We start from the raw sequence: 24179 nt of genomic DNA, 5'->3' as shown, positions 1-24179 counted from the left end.
CCTTTAGTGGAGCAGGCCACCATGACGGAATGCACCTGAGGGGCCATATGAAACATAAAGAAAATATTTTCTTTAATCACTTATCTGAGCTCATGTGCATTTCTTTTCAAATCAAGGGAGAGCCCCAGGCTGCTAGTTTCCATTTTGAAACCTTAATTTGCTTTTTAAACTAGATCTGAATAACCAAGCAATGCATTGTATTGATAAAGCAAGGATTCCTAAAAAGTATAAATTGAGTTCTTAAATCACAAAATGCCCATCAGAGTTTGCAATGGTTTTGTCAGGAAGTGTTTGAAAGGAAGCTACCCTCTGAATCTGGTTTCCAGTTCTAATCTGTACATGTCTGATCAAGGAGTGGTATGAAATCAACCCCCTTTGCAGCTTTCATTTGGTACAGTCTTCTCATCTCATTGAATTCTCTGGAAGCCACGTCTTACATATCAACAGTTGTTAGATAGGACAGGCTGGCTCATTAGCAGTGTTGCTATGCAGACTCCCAGATGAATTCTGTTTGGATTATTTAAAGAAGGCAGTGATTTATTTTGAATCCAGCCAGCAGGCATACAGTTATTTTAGTGAAAGTTGTTTTTTTTTTTTTTAGAGGTTTGTTTGTGTCAGGGGACCATCTAATTGGTATTGTTGGGAATCGAGAAACCTCACACTCTGCCTCTGGAAGTTACTCCTCAGGAAATCCGTGTGACTCATTGTTCCTATCAAGCGGGGTAGCGTGCCTCAATAGCAAACATTGCCACATCGGCAGTGCCAGAAAATAACAAGTGCAGTATTTATAGTGTGTGGTAAAAATTACTTTTTAAAAATTCATTTAGGGCCTGATCCAAAACTCACTGACTTCATGATGATATGCAGAAAATAGACAGATATTGGAATCTTACCGTAGTCCTCCTTAAAAGTACCGTGCCCGCCTTTGGAAGTTTTAGGGAATAGTTAGCTGCATTTTCTGTCACTGAAGATGGTGTCTTAGTCCCCGTCCTCCCACTACCTCCCGTGATCCCCCACCTTAGCAGCTCTTTTACACAACATTAAGCAAATTCTTACTGAGAGAATGACACCTTTTCATACATAATCCTGACTATAGGTAGTCCAAGGAGGGACCTAAATGCAAAGATTGTTTTGACTGAATATTGAGTACATGAAAGCCTGATTTAAAGTAACCTCCATGTGCAGGTACCAGATGGTTTTATGGGCAGTTACAGCTTCTGGGGAGGTGTACAATTTTCAAAAGCAATTTAGTGGCTTAGGAGCTGTGAGGGGGTGTTCTCCTCACACCACCCCTGAAGGGGGATACGGTGGCTCAGAAGGGGCTAATTAACCCATAGGCTGCATCTGGAGAGAGACTTAAGCTTGAGGACAAGGGAAGTGTGAAGACCCATAGTAGGAAAAGGACAGGAAAAAAGGGACTATGGAGCCACCATGTATGGGGGCCTTCTTTGCAGAGGGCAGATATACTCTCCTGAGCTGGTCCCCAGATTTAAACACGCCCCCTGAAGGGGACCGACAGGCAACAGAGAGGAATCCAAACCAGAGGTGCTGGAACTAGGAGTACTGGGGTACTGCTGCACCTCATGGCTTGAAGTGGTTTCCATCAGATACAGAGTTTATGGTTTGGTTCAATGGCTCTCAGCACCCCCACTATGCAAATTGTTCCAGCACCCCTGATCCGAGCCCTACTTTCGCAGGCCCTGGAGAACCAGTGAAGACAATGGGAGGCGCAGATATACCTACAGGGTTATTTGATGAAGTTAGCTGAACAGCAGCAATATTTACTTAAAATTCTCCAGGAAGCGAGCAGGGGCCAAAGGGGCAGAGAATGGAAAAGAGGTTCCGGGCCAGGAGGTCAGAAGCCCGGCCAAGGTAGTGCTATGTCTGTGATCAGAAGGGATACATTAAAAGTGGATGTGCCTCCGGGGATGGAGACGAGAAGCCCTACCCTGAAGGCAGGAAGACAGGAAAGCCCTGAGGCGTCCCACTTGTTGAGAGAGAAGAAAAGGGCTTGTGCTTGTTTTTCCTTTGGGGAATTAGGGAGTTGCCCTGACAAAGAGCAGAACCACGGCCGAGGGAAGGGCAGGGTCCTGACTAAGGGCTGGAAGAAAGGGTTAGTAGACTTCAGCTTGTGCAACTGTCATAGAGAAAGCTGAAGGGGCAGTGATGATAGAGGGTGAGAAAGAACTGGAGGAGAGAAAGGCACCTGCAAAGACTCACCTGAAGGAGGTGAGGTAGACAGTGAGACCAGTCAGTATACAGTGGGAACTCAGGTGCTCAGGGAGAGGGTTTTGAAGGTGTCTGCAGAGCACGAGAAGAGGCTACAAGAGAAATTGATAGCCATGGAGCAGACTTTACAAGTAGCTGTACAAGACCTACAGTTCCAGAGGGAAAAGTACCAGCAGAAGGGCAAACTGCTTCTCTGAGCAGGTGAACTAGAGCAGGAGTGGGATGACCTGTGAGCCCAGCTTCGGCAGACGCGCAGGGTAGGAGGCATCCATACCCCGGAGGATTGCAATCTTGAGGGGGAGAGTATGTGATAGGGTGCTCAACCCACACCACCTTTGAAGTACTGGATGGGCTAATTAATCTTATAGACTGCACTTGCGGGGTGCGGGGAGTTAGGCTGGAGGACAAGCACTAATTGAAGATGGAACCCACCTTGGCAGGAGTAGGCAGGGCTTTTATAAAGCCAGGAAGGGAGAGTAGAAAAGGGTGGCAGTGTGAAAGTCTGCAGTCACTCTCCGGGCACAGTGAGGAGAGCAGGAAACTGGGCGGAGCGGAAGCCCTGGGATCCTCATCCTGAGGGAAGGGTTTACCCAGAGAGGTGGTAGAGAAGGAGGCCTGCAGAGGGCAGCGTAGGAAGAAGACCAGGGAAGCGGCAGCAAGGCTTGAGAAAGTGCTGACCTTGGCTGCTCATTGTAGGATCCTTGGACTGGAACTTGGAATAGTGGTTGGGTCTGGGTTCCCCTACCAGCTGTGGGGAAAGTAGCACAGTCTTGAATGGAAAGACTGCCTGGAATGACACCTGATCAGCTAGTCTGGTGAGACTTTGATACCCTGGAAGGGGAAAACTGTACAGTGACGTGGCTGGAGGGCCACAGCGTGAACTGAGAGTAAGGAAGTCAGAGCTAATCCCCAGACCCAGCCACAAGGAGGTGCCTCAGCAGTGAGTGAACCTCGTTACAGGGGCGTAAATACCATTGAAACTCAAAGAGACTTAAGCTCCTGAGTGCCTAAGTCTCTTTTGAAAATGGGACTTAGGCTCCTATGCTTCTTACACACTTTTGAAAATTTTACCCCAGACCTATAGCCCAACAAAATACATCAATACATGTCTAACTTTAACCCCAGGTGAGTGGTGTTGGGCTAACAGCTTTCAGTGTTCCCGGGGTCTGCACAGCACAGATAAGTGCGTGACCCCAAGATGGTGGATCCGTGGAGCAATATATTCTGAGAATGTCAATGACTGATATGGAACCTGATTTGCTGTACAAATGCAAAGATACACGGTAATGGTACTTGCAATTGCTATCATTAAAAATATCAGATGCTATCTGCAAAAATATCATGCAGTTTTTTGAGGAAGAAACTCTTTAGATCACAGGGAGTATATGGTTAGAGTTATAGGAATATGTACTCCAATTAGTAAGTACAAGAGTTATGATGAATTGCCTTACGGATAATTTTGCAAATCTATGAAGAACAAAATAAAAGGACAGTCTAACACTATGTCTGACCATCTCTACATATGCGGGATAGGGTGACCAGACAGCAAATGTGAAAAATCGGGACAGGAAGGGGTAATAGGAGCCTATATAAGAAAAAGACCCAAATATCGGGACTGTCTCTATAAAATCAAGACATCTGGTTACCCTAATGCGGGAGGATAAATGAGAAACATTAAATACAAATAACTTAATGTTATATATCCATAACTTTTCTGTCTATGGTCACTGTGGGCGACAGAATAAAATCAAATGCAACACCACATAGTTTACAGGAGCAGTGGGCCAAAGGGATTGTCAGAGGAGAAACTTTCTTTTCTAGTATGTGAGTTTTTGTATTATCTTCCCTTTGGCAAGGATGGCGACGTACAAGTATACACCTCTACCCCGATATAACGCTGTCCTCAGGAGCCAAAAAATCTTACCGCGTTATAGGTGAAACTGGGATTGGGAGACAGGGCATGGCTCACTTGATGATAACCTGTCTGTTCATTTCAGAGGACAGGATACTGGGCTTGATGAACCTTTGGTCTGACCCAGTATGGCCGTTCTTATGTTCTTAAGAGCCTATACAGCACCGGTGTCTTACTGTGGATCATTATTTCAAGATAATTTACTGTGAGCTAGATTGTGGCCTGGCTTGTATGTCCACACAAGATAGTAAAGGGGGTAGAGGTAGTAAAGGGGGTACAGGTAGTAAAGGGCACTACCTGTAGTGCCACTCACAATGCAGGAGGGGAAACACAAAAGGCTAGAGCCTTGGCTTTGCCTCCAATGCATGAGGCATCATATCTGTACCAGGTACAAACCTGGCATGGTGTACTCCTTCAACCAGAGCAGCAGGGAGACTGGGAGAGAGATTGTGACTCAATAGGTCATAGTCAGAATCTCATTATTGGGCTTCTGCACGGGTAGCACATATTGCCACTGTCTCAGGGAAGTTTGTTAACTCATGGTCTAGCCCTGTATGACGAATAACTTTCTGCTAGCTAGATTATGGCTTGAGGCTTTAAGTCTCAGAGGTCATCTGTCTACTGGAAGCTCTACTACTTGGAAAAATGTGGATGTATGCCAAAAATGTATCTAGTGAGGTTTATATTATGGTTTCCAGTAAAGATGTTGAAAGTACCTGCTAAAATATGTGTTTCTTGCAGAAATCTCTAATCCATATTTCTAAATATAAAACTGTCCTCCTGTTTATTATTTTAATCTTATAACCTCACATTTTGCTTAAAAACCACCATCAACTATCCTTTTAAAATATATTTTTTAAAACAACAACTTCCTATTGTATTTAATAGGGTTGTAACTCTTTTTGCAATCATTTTCGGGTGTTTTCTTCTTGTAAAACAACAGCCAAATGCACTATGGTGAAAAACCAAGTAAAAACGTGCCAGTTGTCCAGATAACTAAATAGTATTTGTGCTTAAATAATTTGAATATTTATCATATTCAGGGTATTTCCTACAGCATTATATAATAGACAAGTACAAAGAAATATTGTAGACACTAAGGTAATCTTATCTGTTCATCTTGGGTAAAACTGGCAAGTTTACAGAGGCCACACCCACCCTTGTATGGAGAAATATAAAGATAAAACAAAGTGAAACAAACAAAAGTTACACAGCAGCTGGTCTATGAATATTGCTGGATCTTTAAGAGTTAGGTAGACTTAATACTAACCTATTGGTCAATGAGACCTAATGGTATTGCCTTTGCTGAAGAGCCTCCCTACCCCTTTTTTTCTCTGTATTTAATTAAATGTATCCATGACAACTAGAATTCCTCAATCATTAACATTGCCCATGTTTCACATCTTTGTATTTTCTAATGGATGATTTTTAAAAATCTAATAAGTACATTCTCTGGGTTACAATTTTCAAGATGCCACTTTGAGTTTTTGAGGATTTTAAAGATAGTTCCAAATTTTGATAGCATCGTGTGAGAAAGTCACCCACATGTATAAAAACGTCATGTTTAAGACTCATGTAGATTTCCAAGAAGAAATGAGCCTCATTTCTATTTTGGGAACAGAAATATTTGGATCTGCTGTATCCAGACAAGACACAGAGCTGAAGTTATTGCATAACATAATGGGATGCTGAAAGTTGCAATACCGGGATAATTTCAATACACAAATGTATTAAATGAGTGAGATTGCCTCCATAGGGTGTAGAGGGGCAGCAAGAAATGCAAATGGTTAATAAGAAATCAACAATATAAAACTGAGGACTGAAAAGCAGAAGTACATTCACTACTTCCCAGGCAAATGGGGGAGTTACTATTATTGGTAAGATTAAATCCTATTTTTATAAGTAACCTGAAGATGAACGAAACGAAGATGTGCTCCTAGACCACTGAGCCTTGTGTGAGTTGCTTCGATTTTCTCTCATGATTAGTGCCTAATGCATATCACAGCCTGTGAGAAAAGGAATTGGAGAGTACAATATCACACAAGATTTCCCCCCCAACCTTCTATATAAAAAATAGAAAGTGAGCCTACTTGGGTAATTTTTCTTGCTAACAAAAATTGCAGTGTTCATACCAACAGAGATGAAAAACAATAGAAATCTAGAATGCCTTTGATCTCCAGAAAGTAGCAGGCTCTGGCAGCATGATTGCCCTTCATATTTGGGCATCTGCGGCTATGCATTCCTTTACAGCTACATGAAAGTAAAAAGTTCCCACTACTGTGCAGCTGGGTCAGCTGTCCAAGTAACAACTCGGACTGTTTTGATTGTGTACTCTCTACACTGGTGAGGGTTCATAAATATATAAAATGTATAAGCCAGATCCTATGACCAGTATTTTTTTGGAGGGAGAGAAAGGGGATCTGACAAGCTGCTGCCATGCAACACATATTTCTTTCCCAAAATAGCCTCATCTTCACCTTTTCTTTCCTCTTTTTTTTTTAACTCCACCTAAAGAAAGGAATCTTAGTGGGGTTGAACTTTCAGCTAAAGGACAGAATGACAGTATAATATATCATCAATTCACTTTATCATCATCATGAAGACAAAAGTTTATTGTTGTCTTAGGGAGCATTCTGGAGAGTGTAGTACAATGGCTTTCCTCTTAAAGGACAATAGTTGTTCTTGTGTTGTTTTGTCTTCAGGAGATTGAAATTGGAAAATGGTGTTTTTACTGGGGAAGAGAGTGCTGGGCCCAGTGATCATGTCATCGGATCAAGATTTGGTTTCAGTTCAGAATGCTTTAAACCTGACACACTTAGTGGGGTTTGACCATTTTCATAAACTGTTTACAAATCATATGTCAGACATGTTTTGTGGAGTCTAGTCAAGTGGGATAGTAAAATTAAAGATGGCTTGGAGTGGATTAACTTCAGCCTTTTTTATTGCAGTGCAACTATTATAAATGTCAGTACTTCACTCACTCTACTTTGAGTTTCACCAGATTAATTTCCCCCTTTGGTTTGCCACTTATTGACTTAACAAGAATTTCCATGTTACATTTTTAAAATGTGGGTGCTGGAGAGAGCTCACTTCCCATTTATAGTTCAGATGCTGTCATTTCCGTCCTAAAGAAACACCCATCATGTTAGCAAGTCATCTTACCACACTTTTACGCAATAATAGAAATTCAGCTCAACAGCAAGACACCGTATACAAAATAACTTTCTGTCCTGAGTGTAAATTCAGGATGAGAGATCAGCTGACATTCAGGGCCTAACCCAAAACTCATTGAGTGGATTTTACCTTTGGATCAGACCCTCATTGGGGACATAAGAGTTGCCTTATTGGAGCAGACCGATGGGGCAGTGTAGTGCAGTGTCTACCTCTGCTGGTTGTCTATTCCTGATGCTTCACAATAAGAAGACACCTACCCACCATCTCTAAGAAAAATGCATCTGGCCAATTTTGCAATGTTTAAATATGGAAGGTGTTTTGTTTTTTAAGATTTACTTTCATTAGGTTACCAAACTTTATAGGCCCCTCATTTTATTCATCCACCTTCCCTGCTTTTGACATGTAGGGGTTCCAGGATTCACACTTCAACTAGACTTTGGACCTTTAAAAACTCTTTTGTGTGTAAGTTTCGCATCATGAGAAGAATTAACGATTGACCCAACATTCCATTTGGTTTTCCTTTCAAAGCCTATGTCACAGATCAAAAGAAACCCTGCTATTATTTAATGTGACATTCTCCCGTAGTAACGAAGAAATTCAGCTACAAATGACCTTCATGGCTTGCATTCATGGCTTGGTTACTGCCTGCCTATTTTGGTTTATTTTTTACCTTTTGCTTCTATCCCTTGATCTCCAGGATGCTCCTGGAATACAGAGACCCACAACACTGGCTCTTCAGCTATAGTTCAGCATTAGGGCTAATAGAAATCCCACGCAGGCCTTACATTCATACAAGGTCTCTGATCAGTTAAGCTGCCCCATGCCCTGAAGGTTTGTTCCAATTCCTATTGAAGTCAGTGGAAATGCCTCAATGGGAGCTGGATCAGGGCTTGAATGAGTATTGGGAAAAACAAACTGAGATTGATTTGGGCTTTAGCACAAGGGACATCTTTTCAGCATAAGAGTTAGATAGATAGATAGATAGATAGATTAGATATACATACACACACACACACACACACACACACACAAAATATACTGAAACTTATTTTTATTTTTGGGAAAAGACCAAATATCCATATATTTTGCCCCATATTAGACACCTTGTTTTTTTCATTCCTAAGTAATACAGGGTCTTAATTTATATTTAAAAAATTGCATGAATCCATTATTTGCACTAGGTTATGTGAAATTATTTTGGTTTTCTTTTTTCTTTTTTCCTGTTTGAGTACAGAATAATTGTATGGTTTTTTTATTACATTTTTCTTTATAGAGCTGTTACAGCGCTAATGTTCAGTCTCATTGATTTCTATTGTTACTGCTCCATAATACATTAGGAGATATTCTGCACTTGATATGTGCATGCAGTGTGTGCTGTTCTTTAAACTTCTTAACACATTAACAGCCTAAAAAGGATGCCCCTTATGTCAGTGTATAGTGACAAAACTACATGCATGCTGCAAAATACACAATCAATCCCATTCTCTGAATGCAATTTAATGCCTCAGAAGCTGAACTGTCAGTGGATAGCAGGAGGAATTCACCCTAGTGTAGGGACCCTGCCCACACCCTGTCTACTCAAGGGAAGGTCTTACATGATGCAGAGGAACTTGGGTAGGCCCTCCGTACTGGGTTGTATTTCACACAGTAAAAATGTTGTGCGATAACTACATCAATCAATAATATTTTCTGATCTAAAATAGCTTTGGATCTGATCCATTTCATCAGCAGGATCATAATGGTAGTTTAATAAATTAATTATGGGTCCTGGAGACCCATAGAGCTGGTACATGAGTGGAAGGAAAAGGATAGTTATATTTACATGCTATCAAATCCAAAGTAGTCAGTAACCCACTAAGTCAATGGGAGACTTTGAAAACTATCCTTGGATAATTGATAAAGAGAATAAACTTAAAAAAGAAAAATCTCCCCTTTCAGAAGATGTTTTCCTTGTTTTGTTCTGGTTTTCAGTTCACAGCTATAGCGCTTCCCGACAAATCTCATTACAGTTTTTAACAAATCTCCTTCCTTTCAAGTTTGACAGTGTTAATAAAAAGCCAAAGTTGTGACAGTTCTGCTTGTCGATTCTCTGAGTGCTGAACACAAGGAAGGAAAACTTGATGCCAGTTAACCACAGGAGCTGAAAACTCAGAGAGTAAATACAATTATTGTGCTGAAGCAAGAAGACTTGAAATTCTGTCCACAAAGCAGGTTGTCACCCTCTTTTGTAACCGAGCGAGGAAACTGTTAGGCTACTGTTTCCTTTCTGTGCCTCCAGCACTATCCAACTTAGATAGATAGGAAATTATGAATGGGTTTTTAGGTAACTGGAAGTAGAAGGAAAAAGCACAGATAAGTCCCCCGATTATTTTTTCCCTCTTCCTTTTGTAGGTTTATGTAAATGGAGAATGGGTGACCAGCATTGGAGAAGGAGGCAGCTTTGGGGAGCTTGCATTGATCTATGGAACACCAAGAGCTGCCACTGTCAAGGCCAAGACAGACCTCAAACTTTGGGGCATCGACAGGGACAGCTACAGACGCATTTTAATGGTGAGTTTTAAATGTTATGACTTATTCACATTACTGGTACTATTAAAAGTTTTATGCAGTGCCATAAATGTGCACAACATTTCTATTTTACATTCAAATTATATCAGTGCTAAAACCGCTGCAGTTTAAGGCTCTAAAACAAACAAATGCACATTAAAATAAAACTGTGGGTCTGTGTGCCAGGAGTGAGCATGGGGCTGTGTGCCAGGAACCCCTGAGTACTTCCCCTATCATACATCAGTAATTATTTAAAACTGTGAAACCCTCAGGAGGTCCACATTACTCCTCTAAGCTACCACACATCATCTTCTTGTTGCCAACCCTCTCCTACCCTCCCTCAACACCATCCCATGCTTGTTGCCTTGTGTTGTCTTCATTCTAACTTACACTATAAGCTCTTCTTGGCAGGAGCTCTGAATGAGCTCTTGGCTCCATTACAGTCAGTGGGAAAACTCCCATTGACTTCAGTGAGTCTAGGAAATGAACCCCCTACCTCCCCTGCATCCTTGTTTGTCAACAAAGTGCCACGTTTGTCCATGGCACAATATAAATAAATAACACTGCACGGCCCTAAAACTGCAGGAGCAGCTGCAGAAAGCTCTGTGACTTCGGGAAAAGATTCCTTTCCACACACACACACACACCCCCAAGTCTTTTCAGAGAAGCCTGTCATAGAAGCTGGCCACCTGCAGCATGTGTTAGGCTGTTGATTTGTCGTTAGACCTTGAGTCGTGGATTTATAATGGAAACTTTGACATACGCTTAGCTAAAGCAATGTCTTAGTTTCACCACAATTATTTGTTTTTCTGATGTGAATGTACATACTCTTTTCTCCTCCACAAAATATTCCCTTCCTGCAGATAGTTTACACTCGAATAATGTTATTTAAAGCATCTTTCTTGATAGGAACTTTTCTTCATTGGTTACAATATTTCATTCTGGCCTGGAGCAAATGTTACTATGATTTCTTGGTAAGAAAAGAATGTGTATTAAAAATATATACAGTACAAATGGAATTACTGGGTGGGTAGCTTAAGAGTTTAGCAAAGGGATACAATGGCTTTCAGTGTCAGGGTCATTAGTTCACATCCAACTGAGTTCAGCTGTGATGTAATATTTATGCCATTTGATGATTGGTGGGTGCCTGAGTGAAGTGAGTTTGTGGCATACATCTAGTTCTTCATGGACTGGTGTCCACATCACAAAAATCACCAGCACAGCTGGCACTCTCAGTAGAGGAGCTAAAGACTCATTGGAGAAGTAGATGAAATTATTCTTCCATCCTTAGAGATAGGGGGTGGCCCATGCAGGACGGGATTGAGGTTCATTGACAAGCAGCTAGTAATGCCACTGAAGATGCTGTATCAGTTCTGTGGATGAATAGGATGAATACTATTTGAAAGCTGCCTAGTACAGGAGCAGCATTCATTCGTTGACCTTCAATAAGACATTTATTTAAAACTTTTTTTAAACTCATAGGGAAGGAGAACATAACTTGTCCACCAGTACTTGACTAAGGCAATCAAGACAGGTATCTAGAATACTGCTTGAGATGAATCTGCTTGGTGCAAATATGATTCAAAAGTACAAAAGTGAAATTGTACAAGAGAGAAATAAACAGCACAACTGATGTGTTCTCTGGCTTTTTAAGAAAGATTAAAGTAAGAACCAAACGGCCTATCTAATGCCGTTACACAAGAATAGAGAGGAAAATTTCACAGTCATCTTTGCTTTTGAGGCCCCTTTGGTCTAAAACTTGATGAAAATGGCAATAACTAATCACATTGAAGCTTGTGAACCAGTCAGGTTTGATCACTCAGTCAGATGCCCATCTCCATTTGATAACTATCTTCAAAAGCTGGGTGGGCATTTCTGGTGCCAGAAGGAATTTTACTAAAAAGGCATATAACCTGCAGCAGAGGTTGCTGGTGCAAGTATGCTAAACATAGATACAGCTTGACTATCGTGAACATTTATCTGATTCTAATATATAGATAACTGCCTTTAAAATGCATTTGGAATCCCTTGCTGCTTTCGGTCACTAGGTTCATAGCAAGATGATTTTGTGTATGAGCACTTTGTTGTTTTTACATTTCAGGGTTGTTGGTTTTTTTTTTTAAAGTGGTATCGTTGGTGCCATTAAAAATAGAATGTCTACTGCCCTCCATCAGAGAGTTGCTTAGTATTTTAGATGTCCCACATATTGTCTGGTCTCTTAGCCATTACTTCTGCTCATTGCCATTTTTGTTATCCACTTAAGCATCTCAGTGATGCTTTTAGATTTACTGTATCCATAAATGTAACTATTTTTTTTCTTGAAGTGGACTAAAGTCTGATGCACACAGTCCATCTAGTTTTTGATTTCATTTGCCATCCATTTGTTGCTTCAGCCTGTCTTGAAAGAACCATGTTAAAACAGATGTATTTCTGCATATTTCATCGTCTCTTCCTAGGCAGCTTAGTGCTTGAGGGTCATATTTAAACTCACTCAACTAGCTGTGATGATAGCAAGCCTCAGGTCAGTTCCTTCAGTTGAGATGTGTAAAGAAACTGCTTGGCATTCATTGCAGTCTTTCACAAAGCATTATAACTTTGAAATTCTATGGGGGTAAAAAAAGTTCTTCTAAACCAGTCAACTCTCCCCGTCACCTCCCCAAATGTTCTTTCGGAGCACACCACCCATCCTCTGTCTAGGAAAGTTATCTGTGTTGTATGTTGCTTGCCTTATCTATGTAACACGTTTGTGGGTATCTTTGCTTTTATGTTTATATCTTCCTGAGTGTGGGTAGTAAGGAATCTATGGCTTGGAATTGTCATGCAGCTTAAGTTGCTAAAATGTTGCTGCTGTCTTTGCCATTTGGATTGAAAACCTTTGGGGACAGGGAGCTCCCCAAAATTGCATACAGAGAATGCCACATATACAAGGATAAAAAGAGACAAATGTCCATTTTCTAATAGTGCCCCATACTAAAACACCAAGTCCATCCCCCAGCCAAATCAGCCCTCAGGCTGAGGATATAACACATATTAACCTGTTAAAAAGGTGTTATAATGTCTCCTTTCAGAGATCAAAGGGGTAGCCGTGTTAGTCTGGATCTGTAAAAGCAGCAAAGAGTCCTGTGGCACCTTATAGACTAACAGACGTATAGGAGCATGAGCTTTCGTGGGTGAATACCCACTTCTTCGGATGCATGCATACTCTCCTTTCAGAGAGTAATTTACCCACCCTCCAACTCACTCGACCTGGCAGTGAGGAGGAGGAGTTACAGGCTGGACACACACATTTTGGTCTAATCAGCCACAACATCACTGAAGTTGTCCACATGAGCCATCTGGCCAATTGTGACCTTCTCACCTCTGATCTGAATGGCTACAAACCCCAAAACCCCCTTTGTCCTGCAGTCGCTGGGGTCTGTCTATGGCATGACAAACCGGCCCTGCTTATACACAGTGAGTTATGTAGGATTGGAAGGGACTTCCCTGATCATCAGGGATTGCAGGCAACCCCATCATATAATCCCATGGATAAATTTATCAAGCTCCATTTTAAAACTGGTTAGGTTGTTTGCTCCCAACACTCGTATTGGGAGGCTGTTCCAGGACCTCACCTCTCTGATGGTTAGAAGCCTTCTTCTAATTCCCAGCCTCAATTTATTCACAGCTAGTTACTTATATCCACGGGCTATACTATTGGGACACAACTAATGATCAATCAAGGTTAGTCCCTCCCTACTGTAATGTCTGACTTCATTTATTTTGTTCTGACCTTGTTTTACCAGCAACGCTTCATACTGCTTTGGATCTGAGAACACTGTTTCTTTTACCACTCAGAAAAATTAAGTCACATCAACTGCACATTTTTGTACAATGTACATTGCATGGTGGCCAAAACATAAACCAAATTTAAAGCCTGCATTCCATTTAACATCTGTGCAATATAGCAGTAGGAGCTTATGGAATACTTTGTTTTCATGGTTAGTATGCATTGTTTCAGTGACTTTTTTTTTGTGCTCCTTTAAGAATGTACATTTTAAGTATAATTCAATATCAGTTTTATGTAGGGATTAAAACGGAGATGGAATGGTCGCCATTCCAGCACCTCCTGCCAGCATAACCCTTTTATTTGAAACTTGAACCTTGTTCTACCATTCGGTAGCCGTTTATTTGGCTTGTCATTCAAGGCGGGGCTTTTTAGGAAATACCCAATCAACTCCAGCCAGCCCAGCTGTACTTCTGAAAATAAATAAATAAAAGGAGCTGGAGAAGGAAAGCAAAGAGGCGAGCAGAGGGGAAGAATGGGATAGATTGGAGTGGGAAGAGAGAAAGTAGAGGAGGAAGGGGCAATTTGAGTACCTGTTTGGGGGCATCAGATGCCCTGGCTACCCTAATGTATACAGAACAATGACCAGCCCTGCCCCCATGGGACCTGTTTACAATCTCTGAGTCTATGGCATTTGTTTTTCCCAAGCTGTGTGCTGCTTAAACTAAGTTGGGAGCCTGCTAAGTCTTGAACTCCTCTAAACCATAGGGATTTGAGCCCCTTTCTGGGATGGAGTTGGTGAACTAATCTGGTCTTGCTTCTACTGACTGACACCAATAGGAACACTGTAGCTTAGAATTTAAAGGGAGACACTGCCCTTTCCATATTAAAGATTTCTTCTTGTAAATGGGAACAGTAATCTTTTAAGTATGAACTTGTGAATGAGTATTCTGCTTCAGAGAAGGAGGGAGAGGAGGGTGGGTGGAAAGAAGCAGAAGGAGGTGGAGGGGAGACAGATCAGATCAGTTTGTCAAGCTCCCTATTAGTGTAGAATTGTTCCCTAAAGTACACTTACTAGTGTTTTTATCTGTCCCGGTTTTAAGTGTCCCAAACAATGAGACTTTTCCACTTCCTTTGGGAAACTTTTCCACGGGCTAATAGATCTCACAGTCAGGAAGATTTTCCTGATATTCGTCTTAAATTACTCCTTTCTTAACTTCCTCCCATTACTCCTAGTTATGCCTCCTTGTATCCTACATTGTAGTTTCTGTGCCTCCTTGGAATTTACATCCTTTAGATATTTGTAGATCATTTTCATTTCCTCTCCTTAAAACTCTCTTATTTGTTGATCAGCTAAACAACACATATTTAAACTGTTAATATTTCCTTACAAGCCATTCCTAAATGTGTCAGTTAATTCTTCCCTGAATTCCTTACAATTTGTCTATGTCTTTCTGGTAAGGAGGGACCAGACAGATCACAACATGCTAGGTATAGTTACACCAAAACCATATATGTTAAGACTATTATCTCTCTGCTCTGTGGTAGGATGTCTTTGCATATACAGATCAAAATTGTATTGGACTTGTTTTTGCTGCAGTATCACATTGCGAACTCACGTCTGACTGTCCATAAATCTCTTTCAGCATTACTACTTTCCAGGTTTCTCTGTCCCGTTGAATATTTGTGCCTTGGATTGCTTTCCCTAGATCTCTTAGCTGTATTTTCCAAACTGAATCTCATTATTTTTCCTACCCCTGTTTCAAATCTCTCTAGGCCCCTTGGTGGTATTTCCCCATTCTGCCAGGTTTTCACTATGTTTCCCAACCTGCAGATTTCATTAGTGTATTATTGGCTAGATAGGTCTCCTAGATCATTAACGAGGAGCTTATAAAAGAACAGGCCTAACCCAGATCCCTGCAACATTCCACTTGGCACCTCTCTGATTCTCAAGTAGACAGGAAACTAATGGAAAGGTTAGATAGTGCAAAGGATTATGATAGTGTTCATATTCTGTCTGATTTACATCGACTCTCTGAGGAATGTTTTATGGGACAATCCAGTGCTTTCTTAAAATCTAGATATATTACCCATGACACTTTTCTTCATCCGCCGGTTTTGTAATTCTACCACCCTCCTATCCGCAATCAAACTGTGGCCAGTAGCTAAGGCAGGCTACTATACTAAATAGACAAGTTATAAAAAGCAGATGAGATGGCACAAAACAAATGGAAGAATGTGAGGAGAAGGCTGGAGATGGGGATTAAGGGAGGCAGAGAAGTAGGAAATCAAAAATTCTCTCTCTGCCTGTTTCCATGTGGTATAAAGGTCAACAATACTGATCTGAATACCAGAACAAATAACCATGTGTTTGTGTTGTAATAATACTGTAGTAATGTTTTCTCTAAAGTATCCCTCTGCTCTACCCTGGAGGCAGTCAAAACACAGAAGGATATCCTAAAGTAACAACAAAACATTCTGAACTAAGTTTTATGCCCATACCTGGGCAAGTGTTTTGGAAGTGGTGAGAGGAAGCGGAGAATCTTTTCTTCTGTAATTGGACAGAGTGCAAGAGCTGATGGCCAAGTAGGGTTGCCTGAAGAACTCAAGACTCATGTGAGGGCATTGCTTTGCCCTGCTTTCCTGATGGACAGTGGGGGGATGTACTGGCTCTTGTACATCATAGCAACGGGAGCAGCCCTAGCCATTTTGCCAGCCAGGGTGGAAAACGTTTTTGGCTCCTCCCCACTCTCACCCCCAAATGGCAGACCAAAAACAACAACAAAAAAGCAGAGCCAGCCCAATCAGCAGAGCAAAAATGGCCAGCCAATCACAGCAGAGTAACAACAACAACAACAAAAAGCCGAACAGCACAGTGGTCTGGCACCTGAAGGTGGCGCCCAGGGTGACTGCCTATGCTCGCCCACCCCTAGAACCGGCCCTGCATTGCAACTCCCACAGCTCAGCATGCTCTCTCCAGCACCCAAGCAGAGTTATGCTTGTCCAAGCACCATGAAATGGCATCCAATTTCAGCATTAATACCTCACTGAGATAAATCGAAGCAATTCCTACATCTCAGAACTATTGTTCCAGGTTGGCTGCAGACTCAGGCACATTTAGTTCATACTTTAAAGCAGGGGTTGGCAACCTTTCAGAAGTGGTGTGCCGAGTCTTCATTTATTCACTCTCATTTAAGGTTCCGCGTGCCAGTAATACATTTTAACCTTTTCAGAAGGTCTCTTTCTATAAGTCTATAATATATAACTAAACTATTGTTGTATGTAAAGTAAATAAGGTTTTTAAAATGTTTAAGAATCTTCATTTAAAATTAAATTTAAATGCAGAGCCCCCTGGACTGGTGGCCAGGCCCAGGAAGTGTGAGTGCCACTGAAAATCAACTCGCGTGCCGCTTTCGGCACCTGTGCCATAGGTTGCCTACCCCTGCTTTAAAGGTTTCTTTCCCAAACACATGAACTAGGCCCTCTCTACACTAGAAAAAAATTGTAACCATATTTAATAGGTGTGACGCAGGGATGCACCTGCCTGATAATACGGATCTCTTAAGCTGTGTGTAGACAGGGTGCAGGCTTTTTAATATGTGGCAGCTAGCCTTGCTCCTTTTTTATTTCTACCAATTGTGTTCCTTCGTTCTAGGTCCTTAGGATGAGGTCTAGGGAAATCATTGGGACTTTTTGTTGCTAGAATGAATTGTCTCGTTTCTTTTGAAGAACTGTCTCCTTGGTATAGTGGGAGTCAGGAAAATTGATCTCCACTTCTAGCTTGCCACCGGCTCTGTGTAACCTTGAGCAAGGCCATTTTCCTCTCTTTTCTCTCCTCCCTTTTGTCTGTTGTATCTATTTAGACCATAGGATCTTTGGCCTATATGGACTATCTCTCACTATGTTTCTGTACATGACCTGGTACAAATGGAATCTCAGTCTTGATTCTGGTCTCTAGGTGCTATCACAATCATAATAATAAATAATAATAATTAATAATAAACTTCCATTTAATTCTTCACACTTACAATATTCCAGTCAGGCTAGCTTTGTCTGAGAATTCTATAGAACTGCATTGGCATTGTTATAATCTTACAGAATCAAGAGTTTACACACACATTTCTTAAAGAAATTGATGGGCTCTTTGTCCTCAGTGCCAGTCAGGATGTCTAGAGCTCTTACCTTTCTGTCTCTCGTCTAGTTCTCTAAATACTTCAGGCTGTGGTCAGGCAGCCTTTCATGGCTTCTGATTACTGCTTCTTAAAATTCATCTGTGTCCACAGTAATTTGAAAAGCATTTTCCACATCTGTCTCTACATGCCCTGGCCCATCGATCTAAACCACCAATCTGGTTTTCCACAGCTGTCAATTTTGCTGGTCTGGTTTCCACTCTGGATTGCAGGGAGGAGAGCAGGGAGTACACAAGGTCCAGTTTTCCATTCATTGTCTTACAGTGAGCTGTCAGGATTTGGCAAGGTTTGCAGAAACTCCTCCATTTAGTTTGTGTTTTTACTCTTGGCATTTCCAGTACTCTGAGGGCCTCTGAGGTAGAGAACATAGTTAGTCAGATGAAGAGGTCAGGTGAAGTTTACGAGTGCTATCTCAGCATGTGAGGAGAGATCCTGGGAGACAAAGGATCATCAGGGGACTATACAATTGTGAAGGATGGGAGCGATGATGTTGGCGGCTGCTGCTGCTTCTTCTGTGGTGCAAAGACACCTGGTAGAACGTGGCAGCCACTACTGGTCTGGTGGTTCTACTCCAGTACAGAAGGAGCCTAGGAGAGGAACAAAAATGACAATGACTGCTGCTCTGATGCGCAGTGGACCCAGAAGGAGCGTGATTAGCCGTTACTGCTGGTGCTGATGCGTCTATCCCACTGCAGAGCTCGTGTAGGAGTAGAGAGAAGGTGGCAGTAACTGCTGGTGCTGTTATTCTGGGACCAAATCCAAATCCTGTTGAAATCACTAGAAAGACTCCCCTTGACTTCAGTGAGTTTTGGATCAGACCTATGGGTGGGTGTAGGACGAGAGAAGTTTAGTTCTTAGTTGTTTGTGTAATTGAATAGAGGTATCTGGCTCTGTTCTTTCCAGAGTTTTGTCCCAGTTTTATATTTTCACCCTTACTGGATGCTTTGACAATGGAGATTATTATACAGCCCTTTTCTTTTCTCTTCCCAGCACCCATCAACACTCTCCCCTTATGGGAGGACAAGACAAGTGGCTTTTTCTACAGCAAACACTATTTATTTATTTATGGCTTATCCACTCACGGTGTGAGTAAATGTGGCCTGGGTTTCCCCATTCCTCAAAAGATTAGCATGTCCTCCCTGCACTGGGCTCTGCCTTCATAGCTCTGGCTAGCAGGTGCACCTTCTACCAAGATCTTTCACACAGCTGGAAAATGGGCTTGATTCTTATACAGCTCTGCAGAGTGAATAATTGTAAACCAAGCAAATATTGAATGATGGCAAGAACAACCATTTTCTATGGCTTGCTGTTTGTTACCAGGGACGGGACTTGTTCTTTTAGATCACCTATGACTATACAATGCGGGGAGAAGAGGTGAGATTACTGATGTGTGGGTAAAACTGTTGGGAAAGTTCTGTAGGGCAGGACACCTTTTCTTATGCAAAGAGTAATCTGGGTGCAGTGCATCTTGTATTTGAAAAGTCTAGGGTCATAACTGAATCCCTTTCTGATGTTCTGAAAACTCTTTATGATGGCTGCATGTAACCAGATAAAATGCTACATCATCATAACTTTTTTTCAATAATAACAATAGTAATTTTGTTTGTTTGTATTCCACATGCACCTAGAGGGCCTAACTAGGTTGGGGCACCATTATAGAAGGTGCTGTAAAGATATATATAAAAATAATATAAAATAATACTTAATAATAAACCCTTGATGAGCCCCATTGAAGCCAAAGGTGTCTGAGCAGGCAGATCAGACTGAATCTGTAATGGGTTTCCTCCCATTTTTTAATTGTAAGCTCACTACTGGTGGGCCTCATGCATAATAATATAAAAAAAATTAACGGAGAGATGCAGCTGCTTAAAATTAATTGCTGAAAAGGAACCAAATTCATCCTTGGTGTCCAGTAACTTCACACAAGTCAGTGGAGTTATATGAGGGATGAATTTGATCCTTACTGACGTTACTTATCAAGGATACGGCTTACCCAGACATTTTATGAAGAAAATCTTGCCATAGGCTATTTATACTGGCTGTGTTTAAGTTTCAGAAAGAAAAAAAAATCAGAAAGAGCAGCTGGAGGAGCAAATCACAAAAATACTTTGTGTAATGTTCTGCCTTTTCTCTCTCTCTCTCTTTAATAACAGGGCAGCACACTGAGAAAGCGAAAGATGTATGAAGAATTCCTGAGCAAGGTCTCCATTTTAGGTCAGTTGCCCTTTGGACTTCAGTGTTCATTTTTCTGTCACACATGTTGTCTGAATACATTTTGGTCTTTGAGGAGATGATGAAAGTGGCAAGTGGTTGAACAGAAGACCTCACAGTATCATCGCCGGCCAAAGAAAAGCATGTAAAAAAATGCAAATGGTTCTTCTCATTAGGACTCATTTTTCTCACCCTTACTGTGTACCAAATTGGAATTAGGTGGGTGAAGTCTTTCCTTGAAAATCTCAGTAGGCACTTTGCTAGTAACTTTCTAAGGAATGGTGTCACAAGTGAGCAGTTGAAGAGGGATTTTTGTAATATGAATGTGTTATAAAGTGCTGTTAAATCTTTCCAGCTGACAGGTGAGAAACTTCTTTTTCCTGCAGGAATGATCTTGTAGCCTCTTATATGCATTTAGGTGGGCTAAACAAGCTGACACTACAGATCTAAGTGGGCTTAGATTGTTTTTGTCCTGTTCTTATATAACCCAGGTCTTACATTCTTAAAACATCTGTTTAGCCTCTTGTCCTTGGATTTTGTATCCCTTTGATTAATGTGATAGCCACGAAATTTGGACGTGTTCTTGATGGCCTTCAGTAGGAAAAACAACAACCCCCTAATGCCTGACCAATCAATCACCATTAGGAGAACAATTTCTAATAAGGAGGACAGTGTTAGATGATACAGTGAGATGCTGATTCTGTGGGAAATGCATCAAGTTCCCGCTTGAAGTCTATCTTTGGCTATTTTAAAAAAATATATAGGTTAATATACTATATAATTGAATAAAACTCTTCATAGTTTCTATTTAAACAATTTAAGTTTGCTTATTTATGATATTCCGATACCATTTTAGTTGATACGATCCTGCAAAAAATATACTTAGTGAAAATGTACTTGAACTTCTCAGAAGATCTGGCGTGAGAAATTTGCAATTACACTTGTAATCTTTGATTAATGTCAGGTAAATCATTCATTTATATTCTCATCTTTTCCGGCAGGATGCAAAAGAGCCTTCTCCATTACTTAATTTAAGTCTTCATAAATTAGAAATGCAAATTATGCCAAATTATATGAAATGTTTAAGGAAAAAAAATCTCTGCACCTGCACTAATGAGTACAATTACAGCAATGAGACATTTAAAAGTAATTTCAGAGATTGAAGTTATTCAGAAATGAACTCCCTTAAGCATGCAAGTTGACACTGTAATCTTATACTCAGTCCTCACTTCAGCAAAACTCCCATAGACTTCAGCTCAGACGCTTTAAAATGCACCGTTATTTCCTGTAGGAGTTTTTCCTCAGTAAGTACTGAATGAAGACTTCAAATTTGGCTTTATTTTCAGTGCAGAAAGTTATTAGACAACATATGTAGTGCTGTGGAGGCTTTGAGAATTTAGCTGAAATATCTAAGAATATTTTGTGTTTTAATAGTAGATGACAGCTGGCAAACGCAATAGTCATTTGAGACATCTCAACAATACAGTACTGATAAATCAACCCCATTTCCCAGAACTCAGTAATTTATTAATATAAACATTTGATGTTTTGAATATAACTTTTCTGGGTTTGAATACTTTCTCTAACTAGTCAACTATGACATTTTAGAAGTAATGTTTTAAAAATTGCATTCAGACTTATTTAGATTATGATGCGCAGGTTCAATGTATATTTCAAGATATGAGAACATTAATATTTTGAAAACTTTCCTCTGAGGCTGTTTAAATGTGAGATCAAGATTTGCTATGCAAAATTTGGAGATTACAAATCTGCATATAATCTACTTTATCTGCATGGTATAAATTTACCTCTGGAACGAAAAGAACTTTAAACAGTTACTTCATGTAAATTCCTCTATAAAGTTTTTATTTGCAAGAACCATTAACCAATGTATTTGTAATGGTAATCAATCCCTTTAGACAAGAGAGAGACTTCGTGACTAGAGCTACAATTAGCTTTGAATTTTTCATAAAGCCAACTGAAGAAAAAGTTTAAAGGGACTCTTTCTTTTCATTGTTAATTACTGCCTCCTTTTTTTTTTTCAATCAGAAAGCCAGTTCTTCCAGTCTTTACAAAAGGGTTTTATGCATATTTTTAATTAAGCTGTATACTTTTTGAATATTGTATTTACAATATTTTTATGGGCTATGTTTGCAAAGTAAAGGTCATAAATGATATAGGAAAGTAACTTAGTATGTAACCATGGAACAAAATAATTGAAACCATTATTTTTAAGTGCATATGAGGAAAAACAACAACAGAAAATGCTCAGTTATATATACCAAATAACTCTGAACTTACTGCCCCATAGTTTTGTTAAACCCAGTACATACTTCTGATTTCTGCCACAGGTTTATTTTAATATGCTTAATTTCAGCAACAAAACTTTTCTTTTTTCATGATGCTTCTAAACAACTTTTTGAATAGCAAGAAGAGGAAGCAGGGTAGAGTTTAATAAAGAATAGGCCAAATTAAGCCCTAACATCAGCAGTTGTGACTCTTGACTTCAAGTAATTCAGTAATTCATACTAAAACTTCCGTTTACCCATCATTAGTGAAGTCGTGTTGCATGCATTTTAATGTTTACTAGCAAATTCTGCTTTGAAGACATACAACATTTTTAGGTCATCCTTGGAAAACAAAAGATCCATTCCTGCATTCCTTGTGCACTTCAATTGGCCAAAATTGTCACTGAAATTAGGTTACAACCTTAAACATAACCATGCTAAAACAGCCTGATCTTGAGGCCCTCATCACAATGGGAGTTTTTCCATTGGCTTTAATGGGACACTGATGAGATGCTTGGAACCAGGTTCTCATCTCTCATTGTCTCCTTTGGAGCACAAAGCATACGCCTACACTGCGAGTGACAGTGAGTCTCCGAGCCCAGCTCTACAAACTCAGGCTCACAGGGCTTGTACCATGGCGCTAAAAACAGCCGTGCAGACATTTGGGCTCAGGCTGGAGCTCGGAGCCTAGGAGGGGAGCGGGGCTTCAGAGCCCAAGCTCCAGCCCAAGCCAGCAAGCCTGCACGGCTGTTTTTAGCGTTGTGGTACAAGCCTCAGGCTGTAGACCCGAGCTCTGAGTCTCACGGCTGCGGGGCTGCCATGTGCAGCGTAAATGTACCCTCAGAAAACAGGCTGTAAATAGGCAATTGAGAATCCCCTCAGCAGGGAGGAACTCTCACTGGTGTAGCCAGTAGCACTTGCTCCTGCATTAACTTTCTCTCTGGTGCTGTGGAGTTCATCAGAGGCAGTGGAACTCCGCTCTGCCCTTTCGCAGCTGGGCTCATACACCGCTCATATCATAGGATAGCTCCTAGTCTGCTCAAATACACTGCGGGTCAGGGGCAGCACAGACCAGACTCTGGAATTGGGGAGATATAACTGTCTGTTGCTACCTAACTTTTAAAATTATTCACTTCATCTTGAGCATCAGAAATCACACAGATAGTCAATACTTTCATGTTTCCTGAATAGAGATTCAGGCAGAAGGCACCGATGAAATAAAAGTGAACATTTACTCTCCCCCAGGGTTTCCTCCTTTCCCTCTCTAAGTAAATAAAAGTGAAAATTTCATTGTCTTCTAATATTTCTTTTTAAATAGAACCAGAAGTATCGGGTTAGATGTGAATCCTGTGTCGAAGTTAGACACTTTTACAGTAAAGCTGTATCATCTTTTATATTTTAGAATCATTGGACAAATGGGAACGCCTTACAGTAGCGGATGCACTAGAACCCGTCCAGTTTGAAGATGGAGAAAAAATTGTTGTGCAGGGAGAGCCAGGGGATGACTTTTTCATCATCACAGAAGTAAGTGTGGCTTTCTGACAGAATTTCCCCCGGTGTGGTTATGTTCAAGCGATTGGAATGAAAAAAGTTGGCCAAATTTAATCTCAGTTCATCCATTGTAAATCTGGAATAACTCGACTGAGGTTAGGAGAGTTACTCCAGAATCAACTGAGATCAGAATCTGTACCATTGGCTTCTAGGGGGAAGTGTGGCAGAGGTGGAGCTGCTATGTAATAATCTAAGAATACTGATCTGTAATGTTATGAATACTGTATGTGGCATGGTCAGTAAGGTAGAGATACTGTATAGCTGTGCTGGGTTATTAGATTTCCTGTATGAATGTATTGATCTAGCTTAAGAGG

The 24179-nt window shown here is 40.7% G+C and overlaps 1 protein-coding gene across 1 annotated transcript in view; it reads left to right on the top strand.

Annotated features, from left to right (window-relative positions):
- The window catches only part of PRKAR1B (protein kinase cAMP-dependent type I regulatory subunit beta), a 128064-nt gene that overhangs the window by 67872 nt on the left and 36013 nt on the right, over positions 1-24179 (top strand). The window contains exons 7-9 of the mRNA XM_005289159.5: positions 9707-9865; positions 19969-20029; positions 23717-23838. Coding sequence (XP_005289216.1) covers positions 9707-9865; positions 19969-20029; positions 23717-23838 — 342 coding nt within the window. The remainder of the gene's footprint in view (positions 1-9706; positions 9866-19968; positions 20030-23716; positions 23839-24179) is intronic.

This window comes from Chrysemys picta, chromosome 10 (genome assembly GCF_011386835.1).
Source record: "Chrysemys picta bellii isolate R12L10 chromosome 10, ASM1138683v2, whole genome shotgun sequence".
NCBI lineage: Eukaryota > Metazoa > Chordata > Testudines > Emydidae > Chrysemys > Chrysemys picta.
The sequence above is the reverse complement of the archived record's forward strand: the minus strand, read 5'-3'. Positions and strand labels throughout refer to the sequence as shown.